We start from the raw sequence: 18411 nt of genomic DNA on the forward strand, positions 1-18411 counted from the left end.
GTCTGGAAAGGGTAGGATATACGCAAACCTTACACCTATTTTTGTGGGGTGGGAAGGTTGTTTTCAATAGACCCTCGGAGCTCGGCTCGAGAGAAAAAAATGATTTGAGGCATGATATCAAGAAAAATATGGCAACAAAGCAGCAAGGTACAAAGCAAAGAAAGAAACATATAGTAGCACATCTCGAAGAAAAGAAACTATGTGATTACTAACTAATAAGGAGAATACTCGGCTATCACTAATTCTTGACCTCCACACTTTCCTATCTAGGGTCATGTTCTCAGTAAGCTGGAATTGTGTCATATCTTGTCTAATCACTTCCCCCGTTCTTTTTCGATCTACCTCTACCTCTCCTAATTTCTATTAAAGGTAGTCTAGTCAAAATACCTATTTTTTTCCTAGGAGTTATTATTTTCTTACGGAATGTGACAACGGTTAATAGACACTTATTTTGAAGTGGAGGGAGTGTTATGGAAAATATTATGGTGCTAAATGATGAAAACAGAAAACAAGAGGGGGGCCAAAAAGCAAAAAAAAAGGAGAAAACAAGAAACAGTAGCACAGCAGTAGTAGGTCTAACAAATATAGATATATGAAAGTGGACATGTTAACTACTGCTAAGAAATTAAGTTCATTATATATGAAACAAATTTCACCTCTATTCCCCACACCTTCTTCTTCTTATTCTTCGCCCTTTATTATTTCTTCATCAACTTTATTATCATTTGGTTCTTCTATTTCTATTTTCACTAACCCCTCTACCAACACACGTGGCACTCAATTCTTGCGTTTCAACTTTCGTTTCAGGTTTGTTTCTGCACATTTCTTTATTTTTTTGTTATATCAGTTAATACGCTTAATAATCAGTGTTACTATAATTTATTTGAACCATTTTATTTCTTTTATTGTACTCCATACGTCTCAATTTATGTGACACCATTTGACCAGACACTAAATTTAAGAAAAATTTATAGTCCAAAATAAGTTTAGATATTTAATTGGTCGTAAATCATCTCATAAAGTTAAATAGTTTCTAAATATAAAAATGTGTTTTTTTTTTTGGAACAGACTAAAAAGGAAAGTTTGCATGTTAGGTCAATACTCATAATAATCAGTATTACTGTAATTTATTTGAAGTATTTCTTTGGTTATAATAGTTAATAATACTCATAATAATCAGTGTTACTCTCTCTAATTTATTTGAAGTATTTCTTGGTTTTTTTGTTGTACCACTTAATACTCATAATAATCAGTGTTGCTATATAATTTATTTTGCAGAATGTTGTGTTTCAGTATTTCAAAGTTTGCATTTTGGAGTGTGGGTCTTTGAGTTTTTTACTTATTAGTATCAATTTACCATTTACGGGGTAATTTAGAAAATATACAATTTTTTGAAATTATTTACGCCATGTATCCCAATATACAATATTATACCTGGGGAAAAGCAGTATACATAATGTATCAGCCTTGTATAAAGTGTATAATAGTGTATAAAAGGTGTGTATACACAAAAATGTTGAAAATTGGGTGTTTATACACAAAATATGGGCTACGTGGCATAAATATATTTGCACGATTACCCTTCAAAGGCACTGGACTTTAATTTTTGCCCTTCGTCTAATATCATGAGGTTTGGGGTTCGAACCCGGTTCAGTCAAAAAAATAAAATAAAATTCGCAAGGTAGAGTTTTGTAGCTGGGGTTTTGTGCGGATTCCTTCTTCTTTTTTTTTTTTTTTTTTTTTTTTTTTTTACTGAACTGGGGTTTGAACCTAGAACCTTGTGGTATTAGGCGAAGGGCAAAGATTAAAGACTGCCAATTTGAGGGGCAAAAATTAAAGACCAGTGCTTTTGAAGGGCAATCCGCACAAAAAAATGTAAATATTTTCAAAAATAGTCATAGAGCCCATTGTGTTTGTTTCTGCTCATTTCCTTTTTTTTTGTTTTTTTTTTGTTTGTTTGTTTGGTTATATTAGTTAATGTCCATTATAATCAGTGCTGTGTTACTAAAATTTATTTGAAGAATGAGGTGTTTCGGTGGTGTTTGAAGAATGAGGTGTTTCGGTATTTTAAAATTTGCATTTTGGAATGTTGGTCTTTATGTTTTTTGCTAATTACTATCAGTTTATCATTGTGTTTATCTGCCCCTTTTTTTGTTATATCAGTTAATACTCATAATAATCAGCGTTACTATAATTTATTTGAAGTATGTTGTGTTCCAATATTTCAAAGTTTGCATTTTGGATTGTGGGTATTTAAGTTTTTGGCTTGTTACTATCAGTTTGTCATGTGTTTGTTTCTGCCCATTTCTTGTTTTTTTTGCTATATCAGTTAATACCCTGAATTTACTAGTATAATTTATTTGAAGTATGTTGTGTTTCAGTATTTCAAGTTTGCTTTTTGGATTGTGGGTCTTTAAGTTTTCTTGCTTATTTGTATCAGTTTATCATGTGTTTGTTTTAATAGTTTAATGTTTGTGATGAAGCAGTATATATAATTTTAACGTGCTATCATAATATGCTTAGTTCGGGTTCGAGTCCTAGTAGCACCACCCAATGTGTACCTATAAAATAAATAACTTGAAGTATCTCCTAAGTTGCTGCAAACCTAATAAGTATAAATAACGAGAAGTCTCTCCTCTGTAGCAAGTTAAGCGTTTATATGAGACTGTTTGCACAATGTAACTTATTTATCACTTCCAGCTTGTTTGGATGGTTGTTGCACCTATTGTACTATATCGTATTGTTATTTAACTTCAATGTTTGTTTGATTGTTACTTGTATCTTATTGCTAAATCCATTGTGATGTAACCATGAAAAATGCCATTTTATGTAACGACCGATTGGTGTACGTTGCGTCGTTACCTTATTTTTTTTTCTCTCATCTTGCCGTACTTTTTAATTTACTAATCCTAGTTTACCCTTTACCCTACTTTTTTTTTTTTTCCTTTGTAATAACTCTACCCTGTATCTTACTTTTTCTTTGTAATACTGTAAGCTTTTTCTTCAGATTGCTGGTGTGTGCATTATGAATTGATGGGAAACGATACGACTATCCAAACATTGTATTCATCAACACAATTCAGTACAATAAATATAATACAGTACGATATATTATGAAATGATATGTAACAACCATCCAAACAAGCTGGAAATGTATATGTTATAAGTTGCAGGATAGAGTCTCTGATATAGCCTTTATCTCATTGTTTAGTTGAATGGTTGTTGCTTGAGGTGTATGGTTGTGTTGGGATAATGTCTAATGACTTTGAAGGTTCTGTTTTCTGATTTTTTGAATTGGAGTTCATATTTTATTATCATGTTAATCAGATCAGTGTGCCAATTCTGCATTACATCTCAATTTCTTGCAAATTTATGAAGGAAAAGATTGATCATAGGGGCATGCTTAACTCCTAATTGTAGTTGGTGTAGCAGTTCTCGGTCATTTCTTTTTCGGAACTCTTGTTCATGCAATGATTGTTATGCGATCCTTTGCATGAGAATACAGATGGAAGTATAAACTTTAGAGGCTGTTAAAATTTCTAATTTAATTTGTGGTACATTTTTTTGTAATGAATAAAACAGTCCAATGGCATCTCACGTTGTTGGATATCCTCGTATGGGGCCCAAGAGAGAGCTTAAGTTTGCGTTGGAATCTTTTTGGGATGGGAAGAGCAGTTCTGAGGATTTGGAGAAAGTGGCAGCTGATCTTAGGTCTTCCATTTGGAAACAGATGGCTGATGCTGGCATTAAATATATTCCGAGCAACACCTTCTCATATTATGACCAAGTCTTGGATACAACTGCTATGCTAGGTGCGGTCCCACCAAGATACGGTTGGAGTGGTGGTGAGATTGGTTTTGATGTCTACTTCCCGATGGCTAGGGGAAATGCCTCCGTACCTGCCATGGAAATGACAAAATGGTTTGACACCAACTAGTAAGTCACGACATTTCATTCAAATGTTTTAACAACTTACTTTGTGATGGGCTGTTTATATGAGATTCTTGTTCTTGGATGCAGCCACTATATTGTTCCTGAATTAGGCCCAGATGTTAAGTTCTCCTATGCATCACGAAAGGCAGTTAATGAATACAAGGAGGCTAAATCTGTAAGTTTATGACTCATACTAAAAGTTCATCAATTTAAATGGTACAAGACGTTGTATAAGGGGCTCTTAGTCTTACATGCATCAAGTATGTCATTCGATTGAAGTCACTTTATGGGTGTTGCGAGTTGTGACATTTCCAAGTTTCATGATTATTTACATATTAAGATAGGAAAATAAAAAAGATTGTGAGGAAAATAAAAAAGATTGTGATATATTGGAAAAGGATAACTCTGCTTAGAGGTTTAATGAGCACTTTGTATCATCGGTATCATAGTAGAATTGCATGAATTTATGGCCATCTGTAACTCCTATTTTATGGTCTTGATTGAGCCATCCTGATGTGGTATTGACTCTCATTTTCTGATTTTCCGAGTATCAAGACCTTTAGTGGTCAACCCTATTGTCAATATGATATCTTCTTCAGAGATTTAAGGAGCCGTTTGGCCATGAGAATTATTCACCTTTTTCGGGAATAATTTTTCATTTTATTTCAAAATCATTGCCTCCCTACCTTTCAAGGTGGGGGTAAGGTCTGCGTACACTCTACCCCCCCCCCCCCCCGACCCCACATTGTGGGATTCTACTGGGCACGTTGTTGTTGTTGTTGTATTTCAAAATCATTGTTTGGTTATAAAATTACCAAATCCAACTTGGAGTTGGATTCCAAATTTGAAAAAGTGCTTCAAACGTGTTTTCCAACTCCATTGTTACCATCAAAAACTTGTTTTCCAACTCCATCTTCATAAATTTGAAATAAAGTGCTCTCTTCTCTCCTTTGCAAAAAGTATAACCAAACACAACTCCATCTTCAACTCCAATTTCGTAAATTCCAAATAAAGTAAAAATTATTCGGAATCTATGGCCAAGTGCCTATTTAATCTCCATGATAGGGCTTGATTTCAGGTTGTAACTCTCAATATCACATGAAATATGTGTGGAATTTTGTTTCAATTAGATTTAAAGGTTGATTTAGTTGAACCTGTTTTTACTTGTGAGCTTATGTTCTGTGTGTCTCTCCTACTGGAGTTTGGTATGAAGCTGGACTGACATGCATGACATGTATTGCGAGCATAACTGGTAACGGCATGTTGGCTGTTTAACCGAATCTTTTGGAATTGTTTGGTGTACTGATATTGTTCAACCTTTGTTTTTGCAGCTAGGCATTGACACAGTCCCAGTCCTTGTAGGCCCAGTTTCCTTCCTCTTGTTATCAAAAGCAGCAAAAGGTGTTGAAAAGTCGTTTCCTCTCCTCTCATTGATTGACAAGATTCTTCCGGTTTACAAGTAAGAGCAGACCAATTTCTGTAGTTCAGTCCTATATTTCTATCTAAAATGTTCACTAGAATTGCCTTATATCTTTGGGATTTTTTCATTTTTGGTCCGTTGGCCAAACTTAAGTAGGGGTGCTAGCCGGAATATATTAAACCTATACACTGATTATGTATATCATATGTATATTATATGTATATTTTGTGCATACATGTATATTATTTGTAAATTTATACTTAATATACAAAACCTATAAACTTGCTGACTATTATTCTTTGAGCTGTCCAACAAATGTAATTAACCCTGTATCTTTCTGCTCATTCAGGGAAGTCATTGCTGAACTGAAGGCAGCTGGTGCTAGTTGGATTCAGTTTGATGAGCCTACTCTTGTTAAGGATCTTGATTCTCATCAATTGCAAGCATTTTCTCATGCCTACTCAGAATTAGAGTCATCACTTTCTGGTTTAAACGTCCTCATTGAGACATATTTTGCTGATGTTCCTGCTGAAGCTTTCAAAACAGTGACCGCTTTGAAAGGTGTTACTGCACTTGGGTTCGATTTAGTTCGTGGATCTAAGAGTCTCGATTTGATCAAGAGTGGGTTTCCTTCAGAAAAGTATCTCTTTGCCGGAGTAGTTGATGGGAGGAATATTTGGGCTAATGATCTTGCTTCTTCTCTCAGTACCTTGCTAGCTCTTGAGAACCTAGTCGGAAAAGGTAATTGGTTGTAACTGCACTTTATTACACTGAATAGAAAAATCTGAGTCTGCATATGTTCTCATGAAGCCTAGAAATTTATTTAAGTATAATTTTCTTTCTACTTATAAAAACAGTTGTAATTTTCTTTCTATTCTCTAGCTTTTCATCAGGGAATTTAACGGCATAGAAAAATCTGCTGCTTTCCTTACCCTGTGATGAGTAGGCACCATTAGGTTTGTTTAAAATTTGAAGTATTGCAGTTTAGGAATTTTGGCTATTTGTTTATTCCATTATCCCTTGTTAGGTCCCCCGGGAAAACACTTAACTCCCTATTATCAGCATATTACTTTAAACACAGCGTTAAATCTTCCTAAATTTTAGTCTGCATGTGGTTTTTGGACATGTACGCGTAAAGTTTGCTCTTAAGGAATATAATAAAATTAGTGAAATTTTTGCAGCTATATAGTTGTTAAAAATAACCACTAAAGGATGTGGTGCAGCAGATGGGGCTGCTCCTCCCTTAACCAGAGGTCTCGGGTTCGAGCCCTGGGTATGGAAAAATCCTTGGTAGGGAGCGCTTCCCCCGAATGGGGCCCTACGCGGCGTGAATCCAGATATAGTATCGGACACCGGGTGGGAAACCCAAAAAAAAAACTGAAAATAACATAGGGCTGTGCATTATTAGAACCATATGAGTGACACTATTGGGCATTTCTTTTCTTCAGACAAGCTTGTGGTCTCCACCTCCTGCTCGCTTCTCCACACTGCAGTTGATTTAGTGAATGAAACTAAGTTGGATGAAGAAATTAAGTCATGGCTTGCATTTGCTGCACAAAAATTGGTTGAAGTCAATGTGTTGGCAAAGGCATTGGCTGGACAAAAAGACGAGGTATCTTGACATAATTTATTAATATACATGGAAGATGAATCATCATTCTGGATCTTTAAATTGTAATACTGCTCATATTTGATGAAGTTTACCTTCCCAGGCTGTTTTTGGCCACATAATAAATGGATTCTTATTGGATTACTAACAATCTTATTGCTGCTAATGGATCTATTGAACATTATAACGGTGTGGACCTCGATAAATGTCTTTACCAGCAATTAAGCTTCATATCACTATTGTCAAAGCTTGGTTAATTTCGCTTCTGCTGCTGCTTTTTCTGTCTGTAGGCATTCTTTTCTGCTAATGCTGCAGCTCGCACTTCCAGAAAATCCTCTCCTAGAGTGACTAACGAGGGTGTGCAGAAGGCTGTAAGTATATCAAAGTGTTTTATAACCATCTTATTATAGTTTTAGCTGTTTGGAATTATCAACTCATACTCTACCGTTCGTGTTCAGGCTGCTGCTTTGAAGGACTCTGACCATCGCAGAGCTACAACTGTCAGCGCAAGGTTGGAAGCTCAACAGAAGAAGCTGAATCTTCCTTCTCTTCCAACCACAACAATTGGTTCTTTCCCTCAGACATTGGAGCTAAGAAAAGTGCGCCGAGAATTCAAGGCTAAAAAGTGAACTAACAACTTCTGCAGTTATTCTTTTTATAGTCTGTTTGACCAAGCTTCCAAAATCTGCTTATTTTGAAAATTGTTTTTTGTCAGAAGTGCCTTTTGGAAAAGTGCTTTTGGAGAGTAGTGCTTCCTGTTTGGCTAGTCAATTTGAAAATCACTTTTACCAATATTATAGCAGTAATTTTTGTTTGACCAAGGTTTCAAAAGTGCTTCTAGGGAGAAGTTACTTTCTAAAAAATAGCTTCTGCTACTACTCAAAAGCACTTATTTTTTCTCTAAAAGCCAAACACCTCAATTTTCTAAAATAAGCACTTTTGGCTTCCCAAAAGCTTGGCGCCAAAGGCTATTAGTGTTGTTTTGGTTTATGTCTACATATTAATTTTTTTCCTGACTATTGAAGGATCTCGGAGGAAGGATATGTCAAGTATATTACGGAAGAAATCAGCAAAGTAGTCAAACTCCAGGAAGACCTAGACATTGATGTTCTTGTGCATGGAGAGCCAGAGGTGAGATCTATAAGTCAAGTTTAATTGTCTGTATGGTTATGCCGAAGAAACCGAGAACCCTAACGTTTCATCATCAAAATGCAGAGAAACGATATGGTTGAATATTTCGGGGAGCAATTATCTGGTTTTGCTTTTACAGCCAATGGATGGGTTCAATCTTATGGATCTCGCTGTGTTAAGCCACCAATAATCTATGGTGATGTCAGTCGCCCAAAACCAATGACTGTCTTCTGGTCTTCACTGGCACAGAGCATGAGCAAGCGCCCAATGAAGGGAATGCTTACCGGCCCTGTTACCATTTTAAACTGGTCTTTTGTTAGAGATGACCAACCGAGGTTAGAACTCTTAAGCTTGAACACAGTAGCATATTTTTCTTTGGGCATTTTTTGGCCCGTCTGCCCAAATTAATTACCGGCTCTAGCCAAGATATACAAAACCTATGCACTGATTATGTATATTATATGTACACAATATGTATATTGTATGTATATTTAATACTTAATATAAACCTATACATTTGCTGGCTATTCTCTTGAGCGGTCCAAAAATGTAATTATGCCTTTTTCTTTCTCCACACACATCTGATTTAACTGATTTATTGTTGCTTTTAGATTTGAGACTTGCTACCAAATTGCTTTGGCTATTAAGGATGAGGTAGAAGATCTCGAGAAGGCTGGCATTAATGTCATTCAGATTGATGAAGCTGCTTTAAGAGAGGGTTTGCCTCTTAGAAAGTCCGAGGAAGCGTTCTACTTGAACTGGTCTGTACATTCATTCAGGATAACCAGCTGTGGTGTTCAAGACACTACCCAGGTCTGTATTTGTCTAGTTTTTCTTCTCTATATCAACTGACTATAATCATGTGGCTTATCTACTTCTTCAAAAGTTTCTTCCTATATCAATTCTATCTTGGATGGTCTATGTGTTTTTCTAATGAACTAGCTTTTGAAATTCATGCACCGAAACGCTTACAGAAGAGGGAGGAAAAGGATAAGAATATAAATTAGAAAAGGTTAAGGAACATAATGTATCTCCAACACCTAAGGGTGTGGTCTAGTAGTCAATGAAATGGATTGAGAATCATGAGGTCTCAGGTTCAAATTCCCCCGGAGGCCAAAAACATTAGGTGATTTCTTTTCATCTGTCCAAGTTTTGGTGGATAGATGCACCCTCTACTTGTGTTGGTGGGAGGTTGCAGGTATCCGTGGAATTAGTCGAAGTCGGTGCAAGTTGATTCAGGCACGACGGTTCTTAAAAAAATTATAAAAGTCTCCCCACATATCGGAAGGGAATTAAAGGATTCATAAGCAACTCCATATGTGTGAAATTCTTTTGATAATAACTTCATGTGTGAAATTGGTGCTTTCTTTCTAGTAATTGTCTGGTAAATCTAAGAGCTGGGTAGAATTGGGAGGCATTTTGTGTTATTGGGGAAGTTTTTCTTCTTCTTTGCCCTGGGGCTTTGGTTTAATGGTAAAGAGTATAAAACATGAGGTATGGGTTAGGCACACTTCACTAGTTCAGTCTGGATTTAAGCGGAGAAGAGTAGGGGATTATCCGTCGAGTTTCAAATCATCGCGTTCCAGCTGGCTCTCAAGGATTTCTTGGTTCTAAAAAAGTACTACAGTAGTATTTTTTTTTTTCTTCTTTTACATAATTCTAATCATCTTTTCCATTTTAATTCTAATCATCTTTTCCATTTGTTGCGACAGATTCACACCCACATGTGTTATTCAAACTTCAACGACATCATCCATTCAATCATCGACATGGATGCTGATGTCATCACCATCGAGAACTCCAGGTCCGATGAGAAGCTTCTTTCTGTGTTCCGTGAGGGAGTGAAGTATGGTGCTGGTATTGGCCCTGGTGTATACGACATCCATTCGCCGAGGATTCCGTCAACTGAAGAAATCGCCGACAGAATCAGCAAGATGCTTGCGGTCCTTGACACCAACATCCTCTGGGTCAACCCGGACTGTGGCCTCAAGACGCGCAAGTATCCTGAAGTTAAGCCTGCACTAAGCAACATGGTGGCAGCTGCTAAGCTCCTCCGCACACAATTGGCCAGCACCAAGTGAGCTTGAGTTACCATAATCGATCCAATGTGAAAATACCCTGGCTTTTTACTCTTATATGCAAGAATTAGGGAGAATACTTTTCTCCAAGAAATAAATGGTAGGTTTCTGAGTTCTGGCAAATTGTATGTTCTTTGAAAAATTGTTTATCAATCTTCTGTACGATCCTAAAACTTTACATAAATATATATTTAATCTTTTTCCCGTCAAACTTGTACGTTGGGATCTGTCTATTGATCAGTCAGTCAACTATTTCAGAGCTGTTTTTATTGTGGTTCATTTCATACGAACAGTTCGAATTATGGATTTCTAAAACTTGAGGTAAAAACTAACAAGTTTCCCAACCAAATCTCCATTAAATACGAGAGCTAATATAAGCGTAAAATGATTAAATGAATAACTAAACCTTAATCTTAAATAACTATATGATCTATATGGACGTTGACTTCTATTTGTTCTTTTCTTGTTAAAGTCTATAGGGATCCCAAGAGATTATAGGTACTTTGAGATAAGTTTTTTTTCATATGATTTTTGATTTATTTCATTCCTTTTTAATAGTTAATACATTTAATCACAACACAGATTGAAGCACTTGAAGTAATTTGGGCATAAACATATTGAAAATGGTAACATACACAAAAAGCTACGACATCTTTGGGGTAGCATGATGGATGATGATCCAACTTTCAGTTTATTATATCACAGTCGCAAAACAAATTTTGGTAACGGAAAATAAGTCAACTATTCTTATAAATCAGTATAATGCTAAATCCCGTTTTGGAAAACAAATTAGGTTGCCACACATATAAAATTGTCACGTAGGTATAGTCACATCATCAACTCACCTTATATAATATTCACGTGACATCACTTAAAAAACAAAATTCATTTTTTGATAAGTTCTAGTATCTGATGTCTTTTACCACGTGGAACATGAGTTTTATTTAAGTAGGTCGAGAAATGATTTTTTTTCTCAATTTTATTTTTTGAAGTGTTGCAAGATGAATATTATGTAAGACGGGTATTAAAGTGGCAGCCTATGTGTGTTTTCGAGACAAAATTTGGCATATCCCCGGGTTTTTCTTGTGATATATAGGTAGAGTTTAGTTATAGTTTCGTTACAAAAATTAAATTTTATGATTTTGAAACTGTAAATAGAAGTGGATGACAATAATAAAATTAACTCTATCTTCGACGTTGACGATGCTCCATAAAACATTATTGACATATGAGAAATATTACACAAACATTATTGACATATTACGTTTTGAGCAATTTCACATAGCTCAATTACTTTAATGCCACAAATAATAATTTTGAACTTTAATATTACAATGTGTATAATGTAATGACTAGACGAGAAATTATCACATGTTAAAAGTGAAGATGTTGCCAAATGCTACAAGCACAAAGCATCCTAGTACATTCACCATATCAGCTTTGCAATAGTACTTTTTCCTCCGCCTCTGTAGGTAGTACTGAAACATGCAGAAAAGGGGGGGGGGGGGGTGGGGTTGGTGTGTTCAAGACTCTATATATACTCAATGCATGAACCATAAAGGAAACTTGTTATTTTGTGTGTGTGGCAGTATGGGCGTGGGGTGGGGGGGCATCTTATGACTGTGTAATATAATACTACTATATATATGGAAAGACAAAAAAAATACTTTTGAATCAGAGGAAAATAACAGTAGCCAAAAGCAGAGAAAAAAATGTACAAGTCAAAGCTGCAAGAAGTGTGTCAAAACAAGAAATGGGCACTACCTAAATACTGTTGTATGAAAGATGGAGAAGACCACGACCCAAAATTCAAAGCTTCTGTGGTTGTCAATGGCATTAATTTTGACTCTCCAACTTTGTGCAAATCATCTAAGGAAGCCCATAATGAAGCTGCTAAGTTTGCTTTCCTTCACTTTACTTCTGGTATACATGAACTTTATATATCTCTTAATGATCATGTTTTGAAGTGTTTGTTTGATTATGTATGAGTAGTATATAATGATGTTTCACATGTGAGCTCTGATTTTAGACTTCCTTCTTGAGTTATTTTCTTGAATTTGTGAACTCAAATACTCAAATCTGGTCTGATGTTTTTTTTCTTCAAGTTTGTTATAGACAAATCATTTTTTGCTCTTTTTTACTTTTCCCTCATTTTCACATCTGAAGTTTGTTTATATCCGTGTATGGGCAGCCCGGTGCACTAAGCTCCCGCTATGCACGGGGTCCGGGGAAGGGCCGGACCACAAGGGTCTATTGTACGTAGCCTTACCTTGCATTTCTGCAAGAGGCTATTTCCACGGCTCGAACCCGTGACCTCCTGGTCACATGGCAGCTGTTACGCCAAGGCTCCCCTTCATGTTTATATCCGTGTATGTGCATTAAAAACATAGAAGGTCCTAAGTACGGATAAAGGAGAGGGGTTATGTTCTCAACATAAAATAATTTAACTATGATGAATCCTTTGAATATTGAATCTATTAGGAGAGCCGAATGGATACAGAGAATTCATATAATTAATCGACCCCTATTAGTTCATGATTGAGGTATAGTAGATTTGGTTGTTTGATATTTGACACTTAGCTTGAAGTTTGCTTTGATATGCTCGAATTTCCCCTTCTTGTATTGTTTCAAGAAAATGATGATGCTTTCTTAACGCGTAAAACTAAGTATGAATATCAGGTGTTTGAAATGTCTAGTCCATAAACTAAGAATAAATGATTGGCTCGTTAACATTTCATTCCTTGCGTTTCTTTCTTCGTGCTTGTCTAGGACTATTGATACATTATTTTTAGGAGTTGTAGAATAGATAGCAAGCTTTATGCTTTAAGCTTGTCCAATGTTTAGATAGAAAAATAGCTTCTGCCATTGATTGAACAAAAGAAATTACCAGCATTGTATATGTAAAATATATTACTCGTACTACTTCTTTTTGAAATTAGTTGGCCAGAGAAGTGAAATGGAATAAGTAGAATAATATGGCTTGAAGTTGCATAGTAAACTTTTCGCAAGGAGTACTTGAGCAAATTTTAAGCATAAATCACATGTTTCTCTACTTATATTAGTAAGTGGTTCAATTCCAACTACAGAAGCTATTGGACTGACAAAAGTTGAGGGAGAATGCCTAAGTCTGCAGGATAAAAGTACTTCTGAGGTCAAGCAAGGTGATAAGTTTAAGAAGGTTTTTCTGTTGCATTTGATTATACCTGAGCTTTTTTTTTTTTTTTTTTTTTTTTTTTTTTTTTTGGTGTCATTAGTTATTACCTTTGTGGACACTGCTTATTCATCCAAGATTTTTCTTTATCCTTTTTTCTTTTTTTCCCCTTCTGTTGTAAAACCTTGCTGCAAGCAGATTCATGCACCAGATGCTTAACTTGTAAAATTTTAAGTAAATATTTTTCTCTACTTAGTAGGTGGTTCACTTCCAACTGTAGAAGGTAGTGGAATAACGAAAACTGAGGAACCATGCCAATTTCCTTTTGAGATCAAGCAAGGTGAAGAGTTAAGATGGTTTGATATTCCATTTGATAAATAATACACTTCAATTTTCTTTTATTTTAGATTTTGGTAATTACCTTTGCTATTTCTTCTTATTCATCTAAGAATCCTTCATTCTAAGATAATTTTTTTTCGTCTGTTGTAAAACCTTGCTGCAAGCAGTTGATGCACTAGATGCTTCGGTTGTTATTTTCTGTATTAGCATCAGCAAACAACAAACACTTAAATATCTTGTGGATGCTGTTGCTGCTTGAGCATTTGTTGAATGTATGCAGTTTGATCTTTCTTGTATCCAGAAAGCTTTTTCTACTTTTTGTGATCTCTAGTTACACCACCTTTTTTTTTTTTTTTTTTACAACTAAACTACTTGAAGCACAGTTAAGAATATGAGATTCCTAGTTGCTACTTAAACCAAAAGGTTGTACTTTACAAATTCTTTTTTTGAGTAAAAAGTTATCCCCCATGTTGTGTATGAAGTACTTTCTGCAACTTTATCTTCTATACCATGTAGTTCTGCTTCCCCTTGAATGTCTAAATAAGGTTCTTTTGTTACAGAAGATTCTCACTACCAGTACAAGACAAAGCTGCAGATTTATGCAAAAAGAAAAAATCTTGGTGTACCTGTGTACCAAAGCAAAAGGAAGAGTTCATCTCGAGATCTTTATTTCGAGGCAACTGTGATACTGGCTGGTGAATTGTTCAAAAGTCCCGGAGCATACAAGTCTGCAGGGGAAGCAGAAGATTCTGTTGCACAGCTTGCATTAATGACACTGCTAACCGTTTCCTTTGAAAAGGTAATAGCCTCTTGTTATCTATCTGAGTTTATGTTCCACGATGTAAAAAGTATTCACACAATCAGGTCACTGATAAGGTAATTAAAAGTAAATCTCTATGATAAGCATGAAAAGGTAACCAGGTAGAAACGGCGAATCTCTATGATAAGTATTACTTAGTAACCTGATGTAAATGGTAAATCTCTATGACAAGCATTACTTGGTCACCTGATAGAAATAGTAATTAACTTACCACAATAGGTTAAACTACGCTAATGGTTTAAAATTGTTTACTCTCTCAGTGTAACTTAAATTCTACCTAAGTAGTCAACCTGTCTTATTTGCTTCTAGTGTTTTCGGTTTCATTTTGGTGATTGGCAGGGAAACTAACAATTGATAATGTCATTCATGCATCACTCTTATGTTTTCTGTACTGCTAATAAGTGACCTTACTGTTTTTTTAAAATTCTTTTTGGCCCAGAGTAATGCCAGCATTTACAAGAGTTTCCTGCAAGAACTGGCACAACATGAAGAAATTTGCTTGCCTGAATATAGAACAACCGGGGTTGGTGAGCCTCACAATTTAACGTTCTTGTCAAGTGTGGAAATTGAAGGAGAAATATTTCGCGGAGATGGTGCAAAGTCCAAGAAACAGGCAGAAGAAAATGCTGCCAAGGTTGCTTATACCGCTTTGACAAAATGCAAGTATTTCTTCTGCCTTCTTTGCACTTGAGCCAATCGGACATAAGTGAACTTTGTTCAGGCTAATAGCTGGTTGTCTTGAGATCAACTTAAAAATGACATTTTATTGCAGTTGGAAGATTAATGATAATTTTACTTTTCTATATTTTTTTTCAATTTCAGGCAAATCCTTCTTTGCTGGTAATCCTTCAACTGTTTCCTCGGACTTTGAAGGTGAAATTGTCAAAACTGAACCTATCATGGATTCACTGTCCATTTCTATTGATCAAGAAAAATTCAGAGGGTTGTCTCATATTATAAGACTGTTGTTAATGTCTTATTATTACTGGAGTTCTGATGCAACTAAGTATTCATGGCTTTGGCAGATGAAAAGGATATGGTTAATGCATCTTCGATTTCTCTGGGCATGCAAGAGCTCAGTGTAAACGAGAAATCATCTTCTTCAGTGGAATCATCACGCAATTTTCGTAGTAAAACTATATCATCAGCTGCAATGACACCATGCAAATCATCTACTCTCTCGAATGCAAATTCTAGTGCAAGGACGACTGCAGAAACCAAAAGTTACCTCCTTTCCAACAGGGTCAGAGTGTACAAATACATTCCAGATGAGGTGTTCCCCAGGGGTACTATTGTGCTTCCTATTGCTGAAGATAAGTGGGCTGTTGTGAGCTTGGAATTCCCCAACGAGAAGTGTGGCTAATGAGGCATGTTAAGTACTTACGTTTATCGTCCTATTAAACACAGAGGCTTAACTGAATCAAGGATGATTATAGCTAGCATCTATTTAAAGTACTTGTATAAATGTTTTATTTTCTGAAACATTAAAGTGTTTGTGGAAGTTAAATGGTACTATTATGAACTTAGCTTCATATTCTTCTTTTCTATTTCCCGGCCCTTAGATGTTGTTGTTATTCTGTTTAGTTGTGGTTGCTGTTTTCTGCAGGATCAGGTGAAAAAAGTATAAATTTGTTCATGTCATTAATCTTTACACTCGTACTGGTAGATCATTCCATAATATGCTTGCATATAATCTTGGAATAGAAATCCAATGAAAAATGATAACCAGTAATAATCTGGTAGGTAGTTGCTCAACCGTGCAAGTAGAGGCCGGTGCAGCCTATAGACAATGCGTACAAATGATGAGGACCTTTAGTGAGCCATTAGATGAAGACCATTTCACCTCATTAGCACTTCTGATTTATTCAAATGATGGTTTAAGATTCATAACAAATTGACTGAGTACAGTTTAGAAATGAAGGGATAGTTCTTTAGTTATTCTATTGACAATCATAACTGGGGGGACTTCATCACATTGGCGACATAAAGGCTGATTCCAAGAACCAATAGAGCAACAAGACTCATTTTCATCACTTTCTTTGGCTTCTTCAGGTTTGCAGCCAAACAACTGGTATGTCCGGCTGTTTCATCATCTGTCTCGTCATCTGTCGATTCACATTCAGATTCAGTGTCAGAACTACTACTTGAACTACGTTCATGTGCTGGTAATTTTTTTTCTGGAGGACTTTTAGATTCTGTTTGCTCGGTAATTTTGGGACTATTGTTCTTTGGTTCTTCTTTTGCTGGCCTTTTAGCAGCGGTATTTTCAGTATTATCCTGCTTAGCAAATTCATCTCGTAAAGTGGTCTTCTGTCTTTTAGCTGAAGATTTATTATCAGCTCCTGTGGCTGCTAAATCCTTATCCTTTTTCACTGATGAAGTTATCAGTTTTCGTTGTTTAACATGAAGAATTCCATTTTCAAACTTTGCAGTGATTTTGCTTTTGTCACAATTTTCTGCAACAGGAAATTCCTTCTGAAACCTCTGCCACTTATTCTGACCAATTGGCCTTTGTCCGCTGATCTTCAGAATTCCTGTTATGGCCAGTTGAACCCTCAGCTGCTCCTTCTTGAAACCTGTGCATTGTCAATGTTTATTAGTATGTAATTGTTAAGAGTGTGCCATATCGGTTGAGGGAATAAGAAGTTGTATCATTTCATAAGTTAACTTTTCAGGTTGAGTCACTACTAGAAATAGAGGCTTTTCCCACCGACATTCAGTGGGAAATTTATGCTATAAAACATGATTTTTCCACTTCATTCCCACCAAACCAGCTCAATGGAAAAATGCATGGCTGTAAACAGATTCCCATTGAAACACTGGGACACTTCCTAATTTTTCCGAGTGAAAACTCTACTGTTTAGGTTTTTCCCACTGACATTTAGTGGGAAATGGCCACTGGACATTTTTCAGTGGGAAAACAGAAATTTTTTTGGTAGTGAGTTAGGCTCAATATCCATTTTCTTTATAATTAATCGTACATGAAATCAATATGTTCCAGAAGACAGAAGATTATCTTTTAGGTTAGCTATGAAACTTATAATGAACGTAACAACAATCCTGCGTGGTGTGGATACATGACTTGTCAAATATCTCAGGTGACAAAAGGCATGAAAATATGTAATTTCTCATCATGTTGTAAGGTTAATATCACTGGTGGAGAATCCAACACATAACCACTAGTTGCATGTGTACTAGATGCACTCATACTATATAATATATGTTTTATATAACATTTAAAGATGTTTTTTAAAGGTAAGTATAAATATTAAGAGGTGTGCTCACTGCCATTTAAATCCTAACATCCAGAAAAAGCAAGTGTATGCATGCACCATTTTGGTTAGAGGCAATGGCGAATCCAGGATTTAGAGTCGGTGGGTTCTGATCTTTATATATATGCCATTTTTTTCCTAGCACACGCACATATATAGTCCAAGTTAGATGCAACAGATTCTACCAAATCCGCATTTAGTCTAGATCCGTCACTAGTGGGAGGAGGAGGATAACAGAAAATTAATGACAGGAAGAATCAAAGCACCTGGAAGATTTATTTGAAGGATGTCAGAGTGTTCTTCCTCATGAACCAGCTTTGATGGTGGCTCAAAATCTTCATATACTTGAGTTGGTGTAGCAACTACAGCTCCCTTTGAATTCATATTCTGTGTTTCTTTTCTTTCTTTTGCTAATCTGAAATCCTTTATTTTAGGCTTTCTTCTTGTTGATGGAATAAAGGATTTAAGTTTGTAGTTTATATACACACAGAAAAATCCTCAAGAGAACTTTCTTGATAGGCTTTCTCTCTGTTTTCTTTCAAGATACATATTCCTTAACTAATTTCCATTACTTTGTTTATAAACCTTTGCTTTCAGCTATTCAGGGTTTTCTTGTAAATGAGAAGAACTCCTAACTAGGAAACCTGAAGTTCAGGAA

At 35.7% G+C, this 18411-nt stretch overlaps 3 protein-coding genes across 3 annotated transcripts; 2 read left to right on the forward strand and 1 right to left on the reverse strand.

Moving 5' to 3' along the window:
- Positions 1-577: 577 nt before the first annotated feature.
- Positions 578-10357, forward strand: LOC132032520 (5-methyltetrahydropteroyltriglutamate--homocysteine methyltransferase-like). Its single transcript, XM_059422151.1, has 12 exons — positions 578-807; positions 3583-3936; positions 4021-4108; positions 5265-5392; positions 5703-6094; positions 6802-6965; positions 7253-7333; positions 7421-7587; positions 7988-8093; positions 8178-8428; positions 8705-8906; positions 9806-10357. Exons 1-12 carry the CDS (start codon positions 593-595, stop codon positions 10172-10174), a joined length of 2517 nt encoding a protein of 838 aa, XP_059278134.1. The 5' UTR covers positions 578-592; the 3' UTR covers positions 10175-10357.
- Positions 10358-11883: 1526 nt separating this feature from the next.
- Positions 11884-16013, forward strand: LOC132034621 (double-stranded RNA-binding protein 1-like). Its single transcript, XM_059425008.1, has 7 exons — positions 11884-12094; positions 13234-13332; positions 13582-13662; positions 14222-14460; positions 14921-15140; positions 15304-15471; positions 15507-16013. Exons 1-7 carry the CDS (start codon positions 11884-11886, stop codon positions 15842-15844), a joined length of 1356 nt encoding a protein of 451 aa, XP_059280991.1. The 3' UTR covers positions 15845-16013.
- Positions 16014-16277: 264 nt separating this feature from the next.
- LOC132032521 (inactive protein RESTRICTED TEV MOVEMENT 2-like) lies at positions 16278-18391 on the reverse strand. The gene is made up of 2 exons (XM_059422152.1): positions 18020-18391; positions 16278-17057 (listed from the first exon to the last, which is right to left on the reverse strand). The coding sequence occupies exons 1-2, from the start codon at positions 18135-18137 to the stop codon at positions 16432-16434; spliced, it is 744 nt and encodes a 247-aa protein (XP_059278135.1). The 5' UTR covers positions 18138-18391; the 3' UTR covers positions 16278-16431.
- Positions 18392-18411: the final 20 nt, after the last annotated feature.

This window comes from Lycium ferocissimum, chromosome 10, assembly GCF_029784015.1.
Source record: "Lycium ferocissimum isolate CSIRO_LF1 chromosome 10, AGI_CSIRO_Lferr_CH_V1, whole genome shotgun sequence".
In the NCBI taxonomy this organism is placed as follows: domain Eukaryota; kingdom Viridiplantae; phylum Streptophyta; class Magnoliopsida; order Solanales; family Solanaceae; genus Lycium; species Lycium ferocissimum.

Coding starts and splice junctions, on each gene's coding strand:
- LOC132032520 (XM_059422151.1), top strand. CDS start 593: ATGAAAGTGGACATGTTAACTACTGCTAAGAAATTAAGTTCATTATAT. Junction 6,095..6,801: donor TGAGAACCTAGTCGGAAAAG/GTAATTGGTTGT, acceptor TCTTTTCTTCAG/ACAAGCTTGTGGTCTCCACC. Junction 7,334..7,420: donor ACGAGGGTGTGCAGAAGGCT/GTAAGTATATCA, acceptor GTTCGTGTTCAG/GCTGCTGCTTTGAAGGACTC.
- LOC132034621 (XM_059425008.1), top strand. CDS start 11,884: ATGTACAAGTCAAAGCTGCAAGAAGTGTGTCAAAACAAGAAATGGGCA. Junction 13,663..14,221: donor TCCTTTTGAGATCAAGCAAG/GTGAAGAGTTAA, acceptor CTTTTGTTACAG/AAGATTCTCACTACCAGTAC. Junction 15,472..15,506: donor AATGTCTTATTATTACTGGA/GTTCTGATGCAA, acceptor TGGCTTTGGCAG/ATGAAAAGGATATGGTTAAT.
- LOC132032521 (XM_059422152.1), bottom strand. CDS start 18,137: ATGAATTCAAAGGGAGCTGTAGTTGCTACACCAACTCAAGTATATGAA. Junction 17,058..18,019: donor CCTTCAAATAAATCTTCCAG/GTGCTTTGATTC, acceptor GACAATGCACAG/GTTTCAAGAAGGAGCAGCTG.